Source organism: Phytophthora cinnamomi (genome assembly GCF_018691715.1).
Source record: "Phytophthora cinnamomi strain GKB4 chromosome Unknown Contig18, whole genome shotgun sequence".
In the NCBI taxonomy this organism is placed as follows: domain Eukaryota; phylum Oomycota; class Peronosporomycetes; order Peronosporales; family Peronosporaceae; genus Phytophthora; species Phytophthora cinnamomi.
Window position 1 is genome coordinate 459,865 of NW_027150951.1, and position 17,396 is coordinate 477,260.

Below are 17,396 nucleotides of genomic sequence, written 5' to 3' on the forward strand. Positions count from 1 at the left end.
GTCAATCTTCCGGCGTCCGCGCACATCATGTCCGCCACGCCCTCAGCCGCGTCTGCCTTCGCCGCTCCTTCACCGCAACTGTCGGCCGACTTGCAGCAATTCCTGGACCTCTTGGAGCGTGGCAAGGACTCAGCGGCGCTCGTGCACATGCGCAAGGGCCGCCTCCAGCTCGAGTCCTTCGTGCGCAGACAGCTCGCCGACGCGCAAACCTTCGAGCAGGTGATCGCGAGGGAGTCCGAGCAGTGGGCGGAGCACGTGGCTCAGGCGCAGAAGGACAATGACGTGAGGGTGCAGCAGCGCTACGTGCTGCCGGAGCTGCTGTCGGGGCTGCAGCTCGTGCACGACATCAAGGTGGGGAGGCCCGGCAGACCTGACGACGCCGTGTACCTCAAGTCGCAGTTCGCCAGGGAGCGGCTGACGCGAGGCAACTGCATCGCCGAGTGGCCGACGCAAGACGCCACCTGCTTCTTCCCGCTCGTGCGCGGATACAGGAAGTTCACGGGCCAAGAGGACGACGGCGAGCTCAAGAAGCGCGCGGGCGACGAGGAGGAGGCGGAGCAGCTGTCCAGGTTCTTCACCAAGCCGCAAGAGCAGAGCAGGTGGGTGATCTCGACCACCAAGGAAAACGGCGAGGCTGGCCACTTGTCGGTGCTGAAGCGGAGCGACGGACAGTTCGTCTTCGTGCTCGGGTCCAAGAACACACACCTGATGGCGCAGACCGTCGAGGACATCGAGCGCACGAGAGAAGCCGCGAGGCAAGGAAACGGAGGGGACCCGTACCTCGCTGCTGCGCCCATTGGTACTGCTATCCTGCGCATGCTGTTTGCTCTCGAGCCAACCAAGCGGACGCTGCTGTGCGAGTTCTTATGGCAGACGCGAGCCACAGCGTCCTTCGAGGTGCTCTGTCCGGACCACCAGCACGTGCAGTTGCTGGACTACCTGTCGGAAGACACGCCTGTGTTCTACGGCTTGTCGCTGATGGCCTATAACTCACTGGAGGGTGCCGAGATCTGCGTGAACCCTGTACTGCTGTACGAGTTCATGCGTGCACTCGGAGTTCGTACCGTGGTCTACGATGTCGTTGAGTTCAATGTAGACGCCTTCGAGGCAGCGCTCGAGCGCAGCAAATGCGCCTATCAACACGAAGGTGGCGTTCATCTGTTCTTGGACGAAGACGCCGCTGTAATTGGCATGCAGAAGCACAAGAGCATTTGGTACGTGTGTCTGCGCGCCATTCGAGAGAAGGCCAAGACATTCTGCCGTACGCTCAACTCGAAGAAACCTCCCAAGGGCAGGGCCAAGCCGTTGCTGCCGAAAGATGCGCTGAAGCTAGCAAAAAAAGCGATGCAAAAGCGCTTTCAAACCATCCCAGCGTTCTTGCGCATCTCGGACGAGGTCTCAAACGCCTACGAGGCGTTAGGTGAGCATTCATCGAGTACTTGTTTGAAGAAGAGCTGTTCTGTGGACTTGCGGACGGCAAGGAACAGGAGGAGAAGTGCAAGCACGTTGCTAGAGACGTTGCGGACCTCTTCCCGGTCGTGTGGAAAAGGTTTCTAGAGCATACAGGTCTGAGCGATGCCATCGGACAGTAAATAACAATAGAGAACATCATAGATTATACTACGCGCCGAACTTGAGGATCAACTCGCGTGATAAACCAACATGCTCGCTCGCTCATAGTTGGTTGGTCTTGTCTTGCCACCACCAGGTTTTAACGGTGCCGTCGTGAGAGCTTGACGCGAGTAATGCCTGCTTCTCGTGCCAGCGCGCATTGTAGGTTACGCCGCGGTGACCGGCCAGCCGCTCCAGCAACTTGCCTGTAGCCACCTCCCACACGTACACGTAGCCGTCTTCGGAGCCGCCGAGCACGAAACTTTCCCTTGGACCAAACGATGCCCGCACAATGTTTTTGGCAGTGTTCTGGTGGCCCTTGAAACGCTGCAGCGGTCGCTGTTCAGCGTGTCGACTACCTGAAAACGTGCTACTGCCCCCGCTGATGCTACCACTTGCACTCAGGTTGTTGCTGCTGCCACCGTAGCCAGTTCCACCCGAAATTCCGATGCCATTGGCGGAAGAATAGCCCGCACCAAAGCCATTGGAAAGGCCCGCATTGCCCCCAACAGAGAAACTACTGAGTGACCCACTTGACCCGCTACTCGATGCACCGCTGCTCAGCCCTGTGGACAAGTGAGCACGTGGAGTATGAAGCATACGCAAGTCCCAAAGACGGTTGCTGTTGTTCCGTGAACCACTCAGCAGCGTGTAGCCGTTAGAAGCCATTGAAATGGACGTCACCTCTCCAAGCGTTTGGCGTAATGTGTGGACGCACAGTCCACTTAGGATGTCCCATAGCCGGATTGAGCCATCCTTTGATCCACTCACAATGAAATTGGCGTGTCTGTTGAACTGGACATCGCAGACCGAAGCAAAGTGGCCGCGGAAGGTCTTCGCCACCGCACCAGTGGCGATGTCCCACAAACGCACACTCTGATCATAGCCTCCAGTCACCAAATGCGTCTCACTGGGGTGCAGATTCACGGTGTACACATCACCACCGTTGGGGCTCATGAGCGTGGCCAGACACTCGGCTGACGTCACCGAGTAGTTGTGAGGCAAAGTTGACGCGGCTGCGATCGCAGCAGTAGCGCCTGAGGTAGCAACAGCGGCAGCTTCGACAGCAGACTGCATCACATTGGCTCCGCGCTGCCCATTCAGAAGGTCGTCGTCATCGCTCTGAGCCTGTTGAGCAGCTGCGCGCTCTTCCAGAGCCGCACGCAGGTCCCAAACCTTAACAGTACCATCACCCGAGCCTGAATAGAGGCGCTCGCCGGACGCACTCGCTGCGAGATACCAAATTCTGGACGAGTGCCCCAGCAAATCCCTTGTCCACTGGCGGCAAACCGCACCTGTGGTCTCGTCCGCTTCTTCTTCGCCGCTTTCCTGCGGTGTGTCCGGCAGCTCGGTCGGCCAGAGCTTAATTGTGGCATCGCTAGATCCCGAAGCCAACAGCTCGCCGTCTGTGCCCACGAATGTGACGAATTTCACGTTCTGCGAGTGTCCGACATATGTGCTCTTCACGGCGTTGGGCAGCACTTCACACTCGAAGTCTCTCAACAGCGTCGAGACCTTGGGGATCGTCTTGGGATGGTACCGACTGAATTCCATCTGATACGCCACACTCTGGTGCAATAGCTGCACGAGTCGGTTGTCCGGCATGGCCACGGGTGGCGTCGCCATGGCCGCGTCCCCTCCGTCCTGCTGGGGCGAGATCACCTCCTCGAGGGCGAAGGTGGCTCGGAGCTGCTCCACGAGCTTCTCTCTGGACCGCACGACGCCCTCCCAGTCGCGGAAGGCGTCGGACTCCCCGACGGCCTTGCACGTGAGCAGGTAGCACAGCTCCTTGAACTCGTGGCGACTGGAGCTCGTGGCCACCGCCACCTTCTCCAGCGGCTTGAGGTGCGTGGTGAGGAAGGTGAAGGCCTTCTGGTACTCCTGTCGGTCGATGAGCTCCAGGTACTCCTGCTTGCACACGGCGTAGAGGAAGCCCTGGTGCGCGGCGTGGAACTTCTTGAGGTGCTTGCCCAGCAGCTTGGCCACCAGGTCCCAGTCGCCGTCCATGATGGCGGCGCCCAGGCGGCGCAGCGCGTCTCGCTCCTGCATTCGGCCGTGGCGCTTGACGTTGGCCTCGTCCTGGATCGTGGCGCTGGACATGGCGAAGCCCTCCTGCTGCAGGTACTGCGTGATGAGCGCCAGGAGCTCCTGCTTGATCTGCGCGTCCTGCGCGTCGAACGTGGCCTCCGGGGGGATGCTGGTGCGGTGGTGGCCCACGTGCGCCCACTGGGCCGCGGCCGCGGAGCTCACGGAGCTCGCGCTCGCCCGCCGACTCGCGGGGGGAAGCGGGGGCGTCGGCGCGTCGCTCATTTATTCGGATCTGTGCTAATGGACTTAAACGAGATAATTGACCAACTTTGTGAGTATGTCACGAAACAACACGCTAAGTTGTAGAGTATGTGGAATTTTGGACCTTTTGACGCAATTTATTAGTTGGACCAGTCAAGTGTGCAGCGCTTCCGACGGCGTTGCGAGCTTTAATATTTGTTGGCGCGACTTTCCACCCGGCCACGCGATGTTGTTTGTATGCATTCGTGCTCTTCTGCCTCGAACATTTGCAGCGATACCTCCAAAAAGGGACCTGTTCACTCAGGCGAGATCGCTGCCGCCTCGCTAGATGAGACTGCGCCGGTTGAAACTGCCGAGGCTGGCCAGGCTGCTCTGCCGAGACACGACGCTCGAGTAGCAGCTGGAGTTGACGGTCATAGAGGACAGCCGAGCCCAGTAGGCGTCGTCGTCATCGTCGTCGTCTTCCTCCTCCAGGTGTCCCACGAGTTCCTCCCTCGCGATGGACATGACGTCGTAGCTCTCCACTGCAGTCATGCACGACACGCAGAACGAACGTTTCCGTTCCAACACCGTGTGCTGGTCGGGTGCGAGCGCGACCACCGTCTGCTTGACGGCACACTTGGAGCACACCGGCAGGTCGCAGCTCGTGCAGGTTCGTCGGATCGACATCAGGAAGCTCGATCTTTTCTGGCATACTGAACACCGAGTGGATTCGTTGGAGCTGTGGGGGCGATACCGCCGTGTTGGCGCCACGAAGTCGTCCAGGTCGTCCGCGAACGAGTACGTTCGAGAGGACCGAGAGCTCCACCCGCAGTTCTTGCGCACCTTCCAGGACAACTTTTTGGCCAGGGCACACGTACTCTTCCGTGCGTAGGCCGACCACTGGGTGGCGATAGTCTGGAGCGACATGTTCTTGAGCACCTCGTTCTTCGTTTTAAAGTCGAAGAAGCCCCGCACGTAACATTCAACTGTTGTCGGCGTTTTCTGGCGGTAAAGCGCACACACGGACATGTTGCCGCGCTCGATGCTATGGGTGTTCTCAAAGCTCGGAATCTCAGACAGCACCACTGAGTGCGAAATGCTGTATCCGACTTTTTCGCGACCACGAACGCCTGTGATCCCAGTGGCGTCCAAGGACACGTAGTCGCGCCCCTCATACAGCCTCCACTTCACGGCTATCGAGCGAAACGGATCCTCGAAGCTAGGGCGAACGATCTCGTAGAGCACCTTGCTGTCGCGCACACTGTCCTTGGTGCAGGCTGACTGTATCTTCATGGCTTCATCGGTAGTGGCCACGGCCCCGTACATGATGTCCTCGAGCTTGCCCTCAATGGTTCCGAGCAGTAGGAGCTGCGGTGTCGCGGGGCAGTGCGTCGACGACGAGAGGCGCTCGTTGTAGATGCGCACACTACCTCGTCGGCGAACTTCGCGCCACCGCTGAGGGTCGGCGCGGCCGTCCTTAGTCATCACGAGAGTGTTGTACTGCGCGATGTTGTGCCCAGCGAGCGTGTCGGCCAAGTTCTGCAACATGGTGCAGTCTTGCCTGGAAATGGTGGGCTCTGGTAGCAAGTGAACGAGCCGCATGGTGTGCTGCGGGGCTCGAAAGTGACTATGAGCCCCACCAAGACAGCCAAGCGCATTGCGCTCAACTTCAGAGTTCGTGCAAACGAAACAAACGGAGCATTTGAGAACAAATTATAACCTCGAGGCCAGTGCCTCAGCTGGATCTCGCCGTCGTGCCTTCCCTTATCAAAGAAGAGTCAGTGAGCAAGAAGAATAACCACCTTGCCCGTACGTCCGAGCGTGTTTGTCGCCGGAGAGGACAATCATGGTAAACCACGTGTACGTATCGAATTTGCTCGGTACGGACGCTTCTTATCCGATGTTCGGAGCTGAGGCCGATGGCGGAACGTTGGGCCGACTGGTAACCAGGCGCAGCTGATGGCGGGTACCAAGATAGCACGCGGGCACGCGTGAACTTGTCAACCCCACCGAACCCGTGCACAACCGGTATGCGCAAATTCCGTCAGCTCCGACTGGCATTGCGGGTGACGTTGCGGCTGAAGTATCTTGGTCAGGCGGCAGGCTGGATATCGAATCGGTCATCACGGCTTGTCAGCCGACACGCAAACTACAAAATCAAAAAGAGGGCAAGCGCTATATCCCCACCCGGCAACAGTGCCTTGACCAGAAGTGCTTTAACGGAGTTGCCCGCCCCGACAACGCTCTGAAAGGTGGAGCAAAAAGAGCACCCGAAAAAAAATTGCTCGTCGCTGGAGGCCATCTAAAGCCCAAGCCAGCGAGTATGGGGTGCACGATCGGTGAGCATGGGGCAGCGACAAACGGGCACGGAGCTAAGCGTTCGGCCTCCGGTGCCAGAAGTGGTCGGAGTTGGAGCAAACACGCCAATGGCTCGACTCTGGGGCATTTCCCTCCATGCTGACCACCCGCTCGCCTCGCAGCGCTCACCCATTTACGCGGTTCGATAATCGAAACGGTCTCCGATACTATCGTTCGAGCAAAGCTGTCGACTTCGGTTGATAGGAGACACGGCCAGCGGTGACTCGCGAGGCGCGACTCAGAATCGCTTTCGACTGGTCGAAGTTAGTCAACGACAGCAACTGCAACCGCTCCGCTGCACCGAATTCGAACCCTCGTCTCCAGAGCATTTCTCCGACCGCGATGCGTCTCGCGCGGCAGCTTCCGGCGCTCGAGCTGACTAAGCAGCACGCCACCATGCTGCACAACCTCGCGGAGACGCTGGCGGCACACAACATCGAGCAGTACAACACGCTGCTCGTGACCAAGGACGGTCTCGCCGACCCCGCGAGATGGCGCGAGGTCCGAAAGCGTGACGGAGTGCGTATCTACAAGGAACGGGTGGTGGCAGCCAAGCAGGGCCCGATCACGCCCCAGCTGCTGCTGGTCGGCACCATCGAGGGCAAACTCGAGGACATCATGTACGGCGTGGTGGCCACGACCGACGAGGCCATGAAGATCAAGTCCGCGTGCACGCACGACGGCGTCCAGGACAGCAAAGTGCTGTGCGAGATTTTGAGACCCACGTTCGAGGACCCGTTCCGCCACATCAGCGTCAAATGGAGACTCTACGACTCCAAGTGTGACCACGTATCGCTCGACGCCACTGGGATCGTCGAGACGTCCAAGCGCGAGCGCGTCGGGTACAACATCTCGCACTCGGTCGCCTTTTCCGAGCTTCCGAGCTTCGAGAGTGCCCACGGCATCGAGCGCCTCAACATGTCCGTTTGTTCGCTCTACCGACAGAAAACACCAGCCACGATCGAGTGCTACGTACGTGGCTTCTTTGAGTTTCGCACGCAGAATGAAATGCTAGGAAACTTGACACTCCAGGCGATTGCTTCGCAATGGGCCGCCTTCTCGCGCAAAAGCGAGTGTGCCCTCATGAAGAAGCTCGCGTGGAAAATGCGCAAGAGCTACGGGTGGAGCCCCGCGTCGTCGAGGACGTACTCTTTCGCTGACGATCTGAGCGACTTCCGGGCCCCGTCTGCACGGCCTTCTCATTTAGCTATAAGGGTTCTCGTCGCGGCTCGGTGCAGCGTATGCCGGAAGAGATCACGCTTCATGAGTACGTGCAAGGGCTGCAATCGCCAAGTCTGCACCAAGTGCTGCTCGAAACAACGGGTGTGCGCAGTAGCACCCGACCAGTTCACAACACTCGAGAAGAGGCGCACATTTTGCTCGGACTGCATTCGCGAAGCACATAATACTAGCGCGCTGGATATTGCTCGCGAGGAATTTCTAGCGGAACATCACGAGCAAGAAGTTTCCTGTTGGAGTTCCACTGGCCGGTTGTCTTGGAGCAGCGGCGAGACAGCAAACACCTTTTGCATGTCCGGCATGCGGCAGCGATCCAGCAGCATTTCAAGCACGAGTAGTGCAGACTCGCGTCGGCAAACTGACTTCTCTTTCTAAACTGTAATAGATGTGGAGAAGAGATGTTACGTAGTCGCATTTGAGGTTGGAAGTCTTCAAGCAACGTGGACATTAAGGCCTTAGCCCGAAAGCACCACGATAACCAAGCGATAGCAGGAACAACTCACTCGTGTTATCATATTTTTTGTCCATAACAATACTTTGAATACACATTATGCTAGCTAGGTTACCACTTCTTCACACCATCGAGCTCCGAGCAATTTGTCGCCGACTGTTGACCCGGCTACTGCGCGAGACTGCGCTCTGCATGAAGCTGGCCCTGGATGCCCGTGCCATTTCCTGGGCCTTCGCCACGCACGCGTCACGATATGCCTTTGAGCTCGCGAGCTCCTCTCGCGCCACTTCCAGGGCGTCACACTTTGCAGCATTAGTAAGGCAAGCCGAACAAAAGCTGCGTTTCTTCTCCAGCACCGTGCGGTGGTCTGGAGCCATGATGCACACGAGCTGCTTGGAAGAGCACCTCGTGCACACTTGACGCGAACAGCACTTACAGGTCTTGTGGCTTGTGCCGAGGAAACCGAAGTTCCTTGAGCAAACAGCACACCGAGGTCGAGTGGGTGCCGGTAGCGACTGCATAACTGATGGTCTCTCATCCGGAAGAGACAGCGAAGCCGTGCAGCCCGAGCGCTTCCGCATCCGCCACACGAGCTTCTTCATCAGCGCGCACTTGCGCTTCCGAGCGAAGCAGGCCCATTGGGTTGCGATGGCTTGCAGCGACATGGTGTTGACCATTTCATTCTGCGTGTTGAAGTCGAAGAAGCCGCGCACGTAGCACTCGACCGTCGTCGGGGTCTTCTGGAGGTACAGGGAGCAGACCGACATGTTGCCGCGCTCGATGCCGTGCGTGTCCTGCATGCCGGGGATCTGCGCGAAGGCCACGGAGTGCGAGATGTTGTAGCCGACGCGCTCGCGCTTGACCGTGTGCGCGATGCCCGAGGTGTCGAGCGACACGTAGTCCCGCTGGTTGTTGTAGAGGCGCCACTTGACGCTCACGTGGTGGAACGGGTCGTCCAGCGTGGGCGCCACGAGCTCGTGCAGCACCTTGCAGTCGACGATGCCGTCCTGCGTGCACTTGGACTTGATGCGGATGGCCTCCTCCGTGGCGGTCACGGCGCCATACATGACGTCGTCCAGCGTGCCCTCCACCGTGCCCAGCAGCAGCAGCGAGGGCGTGGTGGGGATGCCGTTGTGCTTGGCGCGCTCGCGGTAGATGCGCACGCCGTCCTTGCGGCGCAGCTCCTTCCAGCGGCGGCTGTCCGCGAAGCCCTCCTTGGTCTTGAGCAGCGTGTTGTACTGCTGGATGTTGTGCACCGCCAGCGTCTCGGCCAGCTCGCGCAGCAGCTCGCCGTCCTGCTCCGACATGGCCGGCTCGGCGGGGGCCAGCTGCGGCTTCATGCTTGCTTGCTTGCTGTCTGCGATCAGCTCTCGGTCCAGCGCCGCGTTCAAGGCCCGGGCGTTTCGCGCTCTCGCCTCAAATGCGATTGTGAGCGGTTGCCCCGCACAGGTCGCGGCAGCGCTCCGGTCTTAGGCGCCATCTCGCTCCGACAGGCGAAAAAAAGTTGTGCCTGCGCAGATGAGGCCGCGGCGCGCTGTCCGGTCAGCGAGGTCCCACGATTACGGGCAAAGAATCCCACTTTGCGGAGTGGAGCCCATTTCCAAGCATTTGCTCAGGGCCAAGCGACAACATGGTGGCTCTTGCCGCGATGACAACTCGCAGGAGCCAGGAGTCAAGTGACCGCGAAGGGTAAAAGTATCCGCTTGTTCGTATCACCGCCGACACCACTGTGTTGCTTACGTGTGTTTCCAGACCACACCACAGTTTTTCGTGGCCCATTTCAAAAAGGGTCCCCGCGGCATTTGAGCCCGGACAGGGCGGACAGAAATTCTTAGTCCGCGTTCAAAGTCGTGCGAACTTTGTGTCGGTTCAGTTCGCGCACTGAAATGAAGCCGGATCGGACGGCACCAACGCTGGCAGTGGCGACCACCAGTGCGGGCTGCCCTGCAGGCGGCAGCGGCGATCCGCCAAGCATTTGACGCGAAACATTGGGCCGACCGCCGCCGCGGCTGCCCTGGCCGTGGCGACAGCGGCGGGAGGGCGAGCGGCGTCGCAGACACCATGCCTGCGACTCCGCGGTTGTTGAGCCAGCAATGCTGGCTACCGCAGCGGAGACCGAGCCTTGGTCTCTGCCGACTTCAACGCGAGCCGCACCGAAAAGCTGCCGTTGTTGTTCTTCTTGCACTGGCGTACACGTCAACATCCGGGATGACCGTCGGTGAGGAGAGTGACCCCGTCGTCGTTGGCGCGGGTCGAGTTGTGGCTCCGGGCCGCGCCCGACCTATCGGTGCGTTTGTTGAGCGAGTTGCGCCACGCTTGACGAGGGTCGGAGACATCGGCGTGCCCAGGAGCAAAGCATGACTCGGTCTTGCCGGAGCAAGCACTGCGTACATGTTTGGGGGACTCCGATGCTACCGACGACAATACCGCCAACAGCAATCCGCCATCTGCTGAGTCAGGGCGACACCGAAATCGAGACTGTTCTATGACTGGATACGGGTAAATGACTGGAAACGGTTAGTGAAGCAAAGGCTAAAATAAATACATCTACCATACGGAATGCGCAACCCACTACCAGCGAAGTACATTCAGTCGCTCTCGCCTGCCTGTATGCACTCACCTCGAAATCCAGCCTCATCGAGACTTGCAAGGACGACAACAAACCACCATAGCCCAACGTCAACTCCACCTCTCCCTGTCGCCGGCCACATGTATGCCATGAAGTAGGCGGCAATCGCGACCAAGATGCAGTGCACCGTGTAGTTTCGCTAGTTTCAGCACCCCGGCCGCGGTACGTGGACTGCGGCCCAATAGCCACTAGGCAGCACCAACACCCGTGTGTAAATGCCAGCCACGCGTCGAGTCGATACAGGAGGTGCAGGCTGTACCGTACAGCACCAAAACCGTCGGCCTCACGAACCGGTTTATGTTGGACCGAATCACCGACGGCGTAAACCCTCTCGAAGAGCGTGCAATCCAGCTAACCAAGCAGTACGTGGGCGCTGGCAATGGAATAGCCGAAGACTTGGGTGCGAGCAACGATATTTATTAGGCGTGCGTTGGGGTGATTTGATGGTCTGTTGGCATGTTCACATGGGCCAAGTGTGATGAATGCTGCAATCGTCTACGAGCGACCTAGAAAAGTACATCGTAGCGCGAAAACTCTCGGAGTATGGTTTTCACTCCGAAATATTTTTGCTGGATCATACGTGTTTGGACATTGAAGCTGGCCAACTATCCAATCAAACGCCGAAAGTGCTTCAAGGTTGCATAGACTTGCGTGGAGCGGTCCCACGGTTGGCGGCGACGGTCATCAAGGGGCTCACTTCGTGTCCGCCACATGAACTCTACCTGGTGTGGACGACAACCCCACACACAAGCCACACCATGTGGAACAGCAGCACTGCGAGGACCTCCGCCGCTGACTCAGCGACGTGGCCGTCTCCGGACTCCGGACGTCTCTGCATCGGCGTTGACTCAGCGCCGTCTGCGCGGTTGCGTAGCGCGCAGCTGAACACCACCGACGTCGCTCGAAACGCACGTTGGCGGCCGCTTCAACTTGCACCGGAGACGAGCACGGCGTTCTCTGACGACCCGCGCCGCGAGCGCTGCTGCTAGGTAACTTCGCGCTTTGGACCGAGCGTCGTCCGCTCCCATGCAGTTAATTATCCTTTTACTTGCATACTCTTCTTGCCATAGATATCGCCCGCTGCCAGCCCGTTAGACCTTCACGACCGCGCGCGGCAGTCCACCTCGCGGCGGATCTCTCCCTTCGCGACGTCCAGCGCGTCGCTCAGCAGAACCTCCTGCACACAGCGCGCGCAGAACGGCCGCTTAGTCTCGAGCACCGAGCCGGTCGCGGGGTCCGCGACGCACACGAGCCGCTTCACGCAGCAGCGGGAGCAGATGGCGTTCAGGCAGATACCGCAGGCCTTGGCGCCGCCCAGCAGCCCGAAAGCCTTGTTGCACAGCCTGCAGGTCGTGCACGTGGTCAGCGGCTTCCGAGCCTGGGCGATCGGCTTGCCGCACGCGACCTGCTGCTTCAGCCGCCACACGATCTTCTTCATCTCGGCGAGTTCCGTGATCCGCGCGTGCGAGAGCCACTGGTTGGCGACCACCTGCAGCGCGACGCTGTTGGCCACCGGGTCGCTCTTTGTCTCAAAGTCGAAGAAGCCGCGCGCGTAGCACTCGACGGCGTTGGGCGTCCGCTGGCGGTAGATCACGCAAACCGAGCGGTTGCCGCGGTCGATGCTGTGGCGGTCGAACTGCGGGAGCTGCTCGTCGAAGGCGATCGAGTGCGACAAGCTATAGCCGACTCGCTCGCCGGTCGAGGCGCGCGCGAAGCCTGTGGTGTCCAGACACACATAATCCCGCGTGCTGTAGAGCTGCCACTTGACGCTCACCTGTCGGAACGGGTCGCGCTCGCTCGGCTGCACCAGGCAGCGCAGCACTTTGCTCTGCTCGGCGCCGTCTTGGAGGACCCGCTCCTTTACCCGCTCGTCGGCGTCCGTGGCGGCCACGGCGCCGTACATGATATCATCCAAGTCCCCCGCGACGGTGCCAAGCATCATAATGGACGGGATGCTGTGCGTCTCGGCGTTGACCGGAGCGCGCTCCTCGTAGATGCGGAGGTTCTCGACCTTGCGCATTTCGTGCCACTTGCTGCCCGGCACAGCCTTGGCCGACACCTTGCCTTTCATTTCCGAGCGGTGCAGCAGCTGCGCATACTGCTCCAGGTTCTTCGCCACCATGAGCGATTCGAGCTCCAACAAACCTTCACCGTCCGCTTTCGTCACCTCTAACTTGGGTAGCTGCTCCGAGAAGATCGGCGCCGGCATGACTCCTTCTTCTCCTCCAGAGAGAGAGAGGATTGAGAAGTGTGGTGATGTGGCCAAGTTATGGTTGCGAGAGTAAGGACGAATCCCCTGGAGATTCGGCTGCCATACAAAATGCTGGTACAAGCGGCTTCGGCGATGTTCAACTCGTGTAGGCGCTCATCACAAAGACACTTTACGGTGGCCACGGCAATCGCCACGCTAAGGAACGAACATGCACTTTATTTCGTGAAACTGAGCCCCCAGGACTACAATCAGCCCCTGCTGCGGATGCGCAGTGGGTGTGCTTCCGTGTTGAAAACGTACTTGTCGAGCGGAATGAGACTTTCGGGCGCCTGCAGCAAGTAATGGTACTTGAGCGTCTCCGCCAAGAAGAAGCTCTCCATCTTGTTCTCCGTTTGCGCAGGCAGCATCGTGACGTCCAGGATGGCGGCGTAACCGTGCTTGACTTTGGCGTGGGCCTCCAGCGCCTCGAATATCTCCCAGCCGAACTCGCGGTACTTGGGATTCTTCGTAACGCGATAGAGGTAGAACAGGCTTTCGATTGTCTCCGGGCGAAGGCGGTATTTGGGGTCGATCACTCGCATCTTCGGGAAACTGACGATGTCGGGCGACAAGCCCGTTGGTTGGCGGTGGTAGAACTGGTAGCAGGTCTCCATGAGCTTTTCGGCCAGTTCGAGATGCTTGGCGTTCTTTGCGTGGTCCTCTGTTTCCGATAGCGTACCTAGTGCCAAGAGTCCCGGCACGAAACACAGGAGATGGTCCATGCGCTGAACGGTCTGCAAGATAGAATCCAACCAGATACGTCAAAACCTCATCTACGGCTGTTGAAAGGAATGGGCACAGAACTACGTACCGAGAACGACGGTACTTTGAGTTCCTGCAAGAAGTATAGATCATCCGGAATGGAGAAGTACAGGAGGTACTCTTCCATGCCTCTCACGGCGTCGTCGTACAGCTCTCGGAGATACTCGTCTTCCTCGCGCTTTCCACTGTAGATGTACACTTTCAATAAATACTCGTAGAACGAATCGCCCAGCGCACCCAGCGTGATCACACTCCCTCGCGTATCAAACTTTCCACGACTAGCATCGAAGTGTACAGGAAACAAGCCCGTCTTCTTGTAGGAACCTTCGCGCTTCAAGATCTGATAGAAGGCATCGCCCTGTGTTGAAGCAACATCCACACGACCAAAGCGTTAGGCATCAAAATAGTGATGATGATTTCACTGGAGTCTTCCCACCATCTCGGCATATTTCGGGTCACCCGTAATGTCCGATAAATACCGTGTCTCAAGCTGAAGCGTGCCAATATCAGCAATGTGTGCTCTGCAGCGTGCAAGAATTGGGTTACGTCACTTAAGGTCACGAGCGAAGCGCCAAGAAAGTTAACGTACCGATAGCCAGCCCACGCTGCAAAGGTTTTCTCCTTGGTGTACGGATTAAGCAGCGTGTAGAACACGCCCTCCTTCTCGTCGTAGGCAGCTGTAAGAAGGTCCATGAGCTCTTTGGCTCTTTGCTTGAAGATGATATCGCCAGACAAGTCGAAGGCACTCAAGAGACCGCCCACTTCGCGGATGATCGTTTCGAAGACCGAGACCTTGTTGCCGTCGCGTCCTAAATGAGAGAAGTCGAGCTGGTTGGCGACGTAGTCTCTGGCGCGCTGGAACTCGTCCTTCAAGTCCATGATCCAGAGCGTGTCAATGCCATCCACTAGAGAGCAGGCGATATCGCCCCACACGTTGTTGAGCTTCCAGCCGTTAATCGGGTCCACCTCGTCTCCGCCGAACGCATGCTCCTCGTAGTTCCCCCACGCGAACTTCATGGCCTTGCGCACGGCCAGACGCCGAGCCTCTTGCTGGTCGGAGGGCACAGCGGTGACAGTCATGTCAGGGTCGACCACGTCGGCGACATCCTCATCCGCCAGCATCTCCTCGATGGTGCCGCCACCCGCTGCCGCCGCCCCGCCTTCAACTTCAGCTCCAGCTCCAGCCGCTGCACCGCCGCCTGCCCCCGCAGCATGGATCGCTGCCTCCTTCTCCACTGTTGTTGCTGCTGTTGCTGCGGGTTGCGCCTGGTGCTCGATGCCTCGGAGATGCGTCTGCTCGTTGTTGCCCGGGTGCTGCGAGTCCTGCTGCGTGGCGCCCTGCAGCTCTCCGACGTGCGCCGGGACGCCGCCCAAGTTGGTCGTGAGGATGGTGTACTGCACCCAGAGGAAAAGCGCGAGGACGAAGACGCCGCCGACGAGTCCCGCGCGCTTCCAGAGCTGCAGCTGCTGCGAGCGCTTGCGGCCTTTGGGGGAGTACGACGGCAGCATGGGTGGCCAAGTGCTCCAGCGCCCAGTGACGTATCGAGCTGTGGCAGTTAAGGAATCAGATTCCGTAATTTATACCTCTTCTGATTCCGTAGCCATGTCGTCGCCGCAGCTTGCGGAGGTGAAGGAAGAGATGCCTATCAATGATGTGCTGCCTGGAGTTCGAAGCGGTCAACAAGTCGAGTACATGCATGTATGTACACGTTAAAGACAGTGGTCATCACCGTGGCGCGCGCATTTTCATTGTAACTCGGGCGAAACGTTCCTACTACATGTCGTACACTGTTTCAACGCGCGTGACCGCCTCCAATGCACTCGTAGCCACCAAGTACCAACACAAGTATTCAACAAAGTACAGTTCCTTCTCACGCCAACGGCGCAAACACTGGTAAGCCCTAGATACACACAGCGCGCGCACTTGCAGGCAGCGCAGTCCTCGGCCACCTTTGCTACATGGCCAAGTTGTGTCTCTTGAGGAAGCTCTTCCTCCAGGTCACGGACGCCGTGAAGAGCGCGCTGTCGATGCCCAGCTCCTTGGCCACGTCCAGCGCGTGCTCGGACAGCATGGTGCCCGTCACGGGCACGCCCAGCTTCTGCATGGAGCGTAGCCACACCACAATGCACTTCTCGGCGTCGTCGCTGAGCGTGAGGCCGACGCCGGGCTTGCGCAGGCGATGCGCCTTGGCCGTGCCCACCGAGTCGCAGGCCTTCTCGATTTTGTCGCGGTCCTTGATCCAGCCGTAGATGACGCGCTTCTTGCTGCGCTTGGCCTGCACCGACAGGGCCGGGAAGAAGCGCTCCACGGTGGCCGACATGTCGGCGCTCTCCTCGAAGTGCTTGATCACCGCCAGCCGCGTCTCGAACGTCGTGGACGTGCGCACATTCTTGCGCTCCTTGCGCCCGCCGCCCTCCTTCAGCGGCTGGCGTCCCATGCCCTCGTTCGATTTTGACAGGGGATTTTGCCGCAGACTTAGAAAATTATGTACAACACATGACAGTAAATGAAGGGCACCTCCATGAATTGCTGTTGTTTTATCAGGCTACTATACTAGTACTAGTAGTAGGAAAAATAAATCCCCAAATAGACAGCCCCCCAATGTATTGCTGTTGTGCTCATCAAACCGCGCTTCGAGCTCTGCCTACTTTCATGGCTCGACGCGGCGCATAGTCTAGGTAGTACTTCGCATAAAGCATGAACGCACCGTAGTTCTTGTGCTCCATCAGCGCTCTTCCGGTCAAGCCCGCGAGGTGTAATGTCTGTGCGACTACCTCTAGTGAAGTCCCTTCCCTCGCCCACTGCTCAAACATCTTCCTACCCCCAGCCAAATCGAACTGGGAGAACGGTATCGGGTTCAGCATCTTTTGGAATTTCACTTGCATGTTCACGTACTGCTTCAACGCTCGAAAGTTCTGGTGGAGAATCAGGTTGTGGTCGGATAGGCCCTTCTTGATGCCCAGGAGGCTGACCACGTCATCCAAGGTATTTCCATTTATGTACCCTACAAGGAGGGCATCCTCAGTCGTCTTCTTGGTTTGCCCGCCCGTGCCAAAATAAGCGTAATTCCGCTTCGGGCCAGTTTCTTCTACGCGCTTCAGTCGCTCAAACCTCTTGAAGGCCGCCCAGTTCAACTGAAGAACTGCTTTTTCGGGCGACAGGGCAGTGTTAACCCCTAGACGCTTAGCGACGACTTCCACGGAATCCTTATTGCTCACCCATGACGATATCAACGCCTTGGACTCCTCCTTGGATTTGATAAGTCCGCCAAGGACAACGGTAGCCCTCTCTTCGTCGTTAGCATCGACTCCTTCTCTTCTCAGGAGTCTCGCACCGTGCTCGTTGTTCTGCACGATGTTTGTAGAGAAGCTCTCAACTTGTTCGGGGGTTGCAGCCTCCGAGGCTGCACCGTTAGTCAAAAGAGGAGCGACTGCTGCTGTAAGCAGCAAGTAGCCGAGGCGCATTTTCTAGCCAGTGTGGTTCGCAGAGGGGGAAATTCGGAATGGGACTTTGCTCAAGCAGCACCACTGGTAAGTGGCATATCTAGTGTTGCCGATCTGGACAATGCTCTCCCAGAGATTACCTATTGATACAAATTACGATGGTACACGTACATCTACAGTACAAGCCTACAATTCCCTCCGTATGTTTGGAGGAAACATAAAACGCAGCACTGCGAAAAGTGGCTGAGAATGCGTAATTCAGCACTACGGTACCGGTACTGTCTCGCCTTGTACATGACCCTTTACGATAGAGTATGGGATCCAGAGTACGGCACGAGTACTTATCATTTTTACGGTACTTCCGTACGGTGTTTTCGTGC

General features: G+C 58.3%; 9 protein-coding genes across 9 annotated transcripts; 2 read left to right on the plus strand and 7 right to left on the minus strand.

Moving 5' to 3' along the window:
- Positions 1-27: 27 nt before the first annotated feature.
- On the plus strand, positions 28-1,557 carry IUM83_17983 (Transmembrane protein; the record flags this gene model as incomplete). The annotated part of the gene is made up of 1 exon (XM_067942956.1): positions 28-1,557. One exon carries the CDS (start codon positions 28-30, stop codon positions 1,555-1,557), a length of 1,530 nt encoding a protein of 509 aa, XP_067795922.1.
- An 83-nt stretch (positions 1,558-1,640) lies between these two features.
- IUM83_17984 (WD40 repeat-containing protein) lies at positions 1,641-3,921 on the minus strand (the record flags this gene model as incomplete). The annotated part of the gene is made up of 2 exons (XM_067942957.1): positions 1,641-1,749; positions 1,841-3,921. The coding sequence occupies 2 exons, from the start codon at positions 3,919-3,921 to the stop codon at positions 1,641-1,643; spliced, it is 2,190 nt and encodes a 729-aa protein (XP_067795949.1).
- A 303-nt stretch (positions 3,922-4,224) lies between these two features.
- Positions 4,225-5,484, minus strand: IUM83_17985 (putative WD repeat-containing protein; the record flags this gene model as incomplete). The annotated part of the gene is made up of 1 exon (XM_067942958.1): positions 4,225-5,484. The coding sequence occupies one exon, from the start codon at positions 5,482-5,484 to the stop codon at positions 4,225-4,227; it is 1,260 nt and encodes a 419-aa protein (XP_067795948.1).
- Positions 5,485-6,582: 1,098 nt separating this feature from the next.
- Positions 6,583-7,646, plus strand: IUM83_17986 (putative WD repeat-containing protein; the record flags this gene model as incomplete). Its single annotated transcript, XM_067942959.1, has 2 exons — positions 6,583-7,385; positions 7,448-7,646. 2 exons carry the CDS (start codon positions 6,583-6,585, stop codon positions 7,644-7,646), a joined length of 1,002 nt encoding a protein of 333 aa, XP_067795947.1.
- A 406-nt stretch (positions 7,647-8,052) lies between these two features.
- IUM83_17987 (putative WD repeat-containing protein) lies at positions 8,053-9,270 on the minus strand (the record flags this gene model as incomplete). The annotated part of the gene is made up of 1 exon (XM_067942960.1): positions 8,053-9,270. One exon carries the CDS (start codon positions 9,268-9,270, stop codon positions 8,053-8,055), a length of 1,218 nt encoding a protein of 405 aa, XP_067795946.1.
- A 2,388-nt stretch (positions 9,271-11,658) lies between these two features.
- IUM83_17988 (uncharacterized protein) lies at positions 11,659-12,768 on the minus strand (the record flags this gene model as incomplete). The annotated part of the gene is made up of 1 exon (XM_067942961.1): positions 11,659-12,768. The coding sequence occupies one exon, from the start codon at positions 12,766-12,768 to the stop codon at positions 11,659-11,661; it is 1,110 nt and encodes a 369-aa protein (XP_067795906.1).
- Positions 12,769-12,986: 218 nt separating this feature from the next.
- Positions 12,987-15,081, minus strand: IUM83_17989 (putative mannosyl-oligosaccharide alpha-1,2-mannosidase; the record flags this gene model as incomplete). The annotated part of the gene is made up of 5 exons (XM_067942962.1): positions 12,987-12,999; positions 13,072-13,535; positions 13,622-13,930; positions 14,009-14,093; positions 14,162-15,081. The coding sequence occupies 5 exons, from the start codon at positions 15,079-15,081 to the stop codon at positions 12,987-12,989; spliced, it is 1,791 nt and encodes a 596-aa protein (XP_067795953.1).
- A 446-nt stretch (positions 15,082-15,527) lies between these two features.
- IUM83_17990 (Tigger transposable element-derived protein 6) lies at positions 15,528-16,010 on the minus strand (the record flags this gene model as incomplete). Its single annotated transcript, XM_067942963.1, has 1 exon — positions 15,528-16,010. The coding sequence occupies one exon, from the start codon at positions 16,008-16,010 to the stop codon at positions 15,528-15,530; it is 483 nt and encodes a 160-aa protein (XP_067795900.1).
- Positions 16,011-16,194: 184 nt separating this feature from the next.
- On the minus strand, positions 16,195-17,037 carry IUM83_17991 (putative secreted RxLR effector protein; the record flags this gene model as incomplete). Its single annotated transcript, XM_067942964.1, has 1 exon — positions 16,195-17,037. One exon carries the CDS (start codon positions 17,035-17,037, stop codon positions 16,195-16,197), a length of 843 nt encoding a protein of 280 aa, XP_067795901.1.
- Between the last annotated feature and the right edge of the window lie 359 nt (positions 17,038-17,396).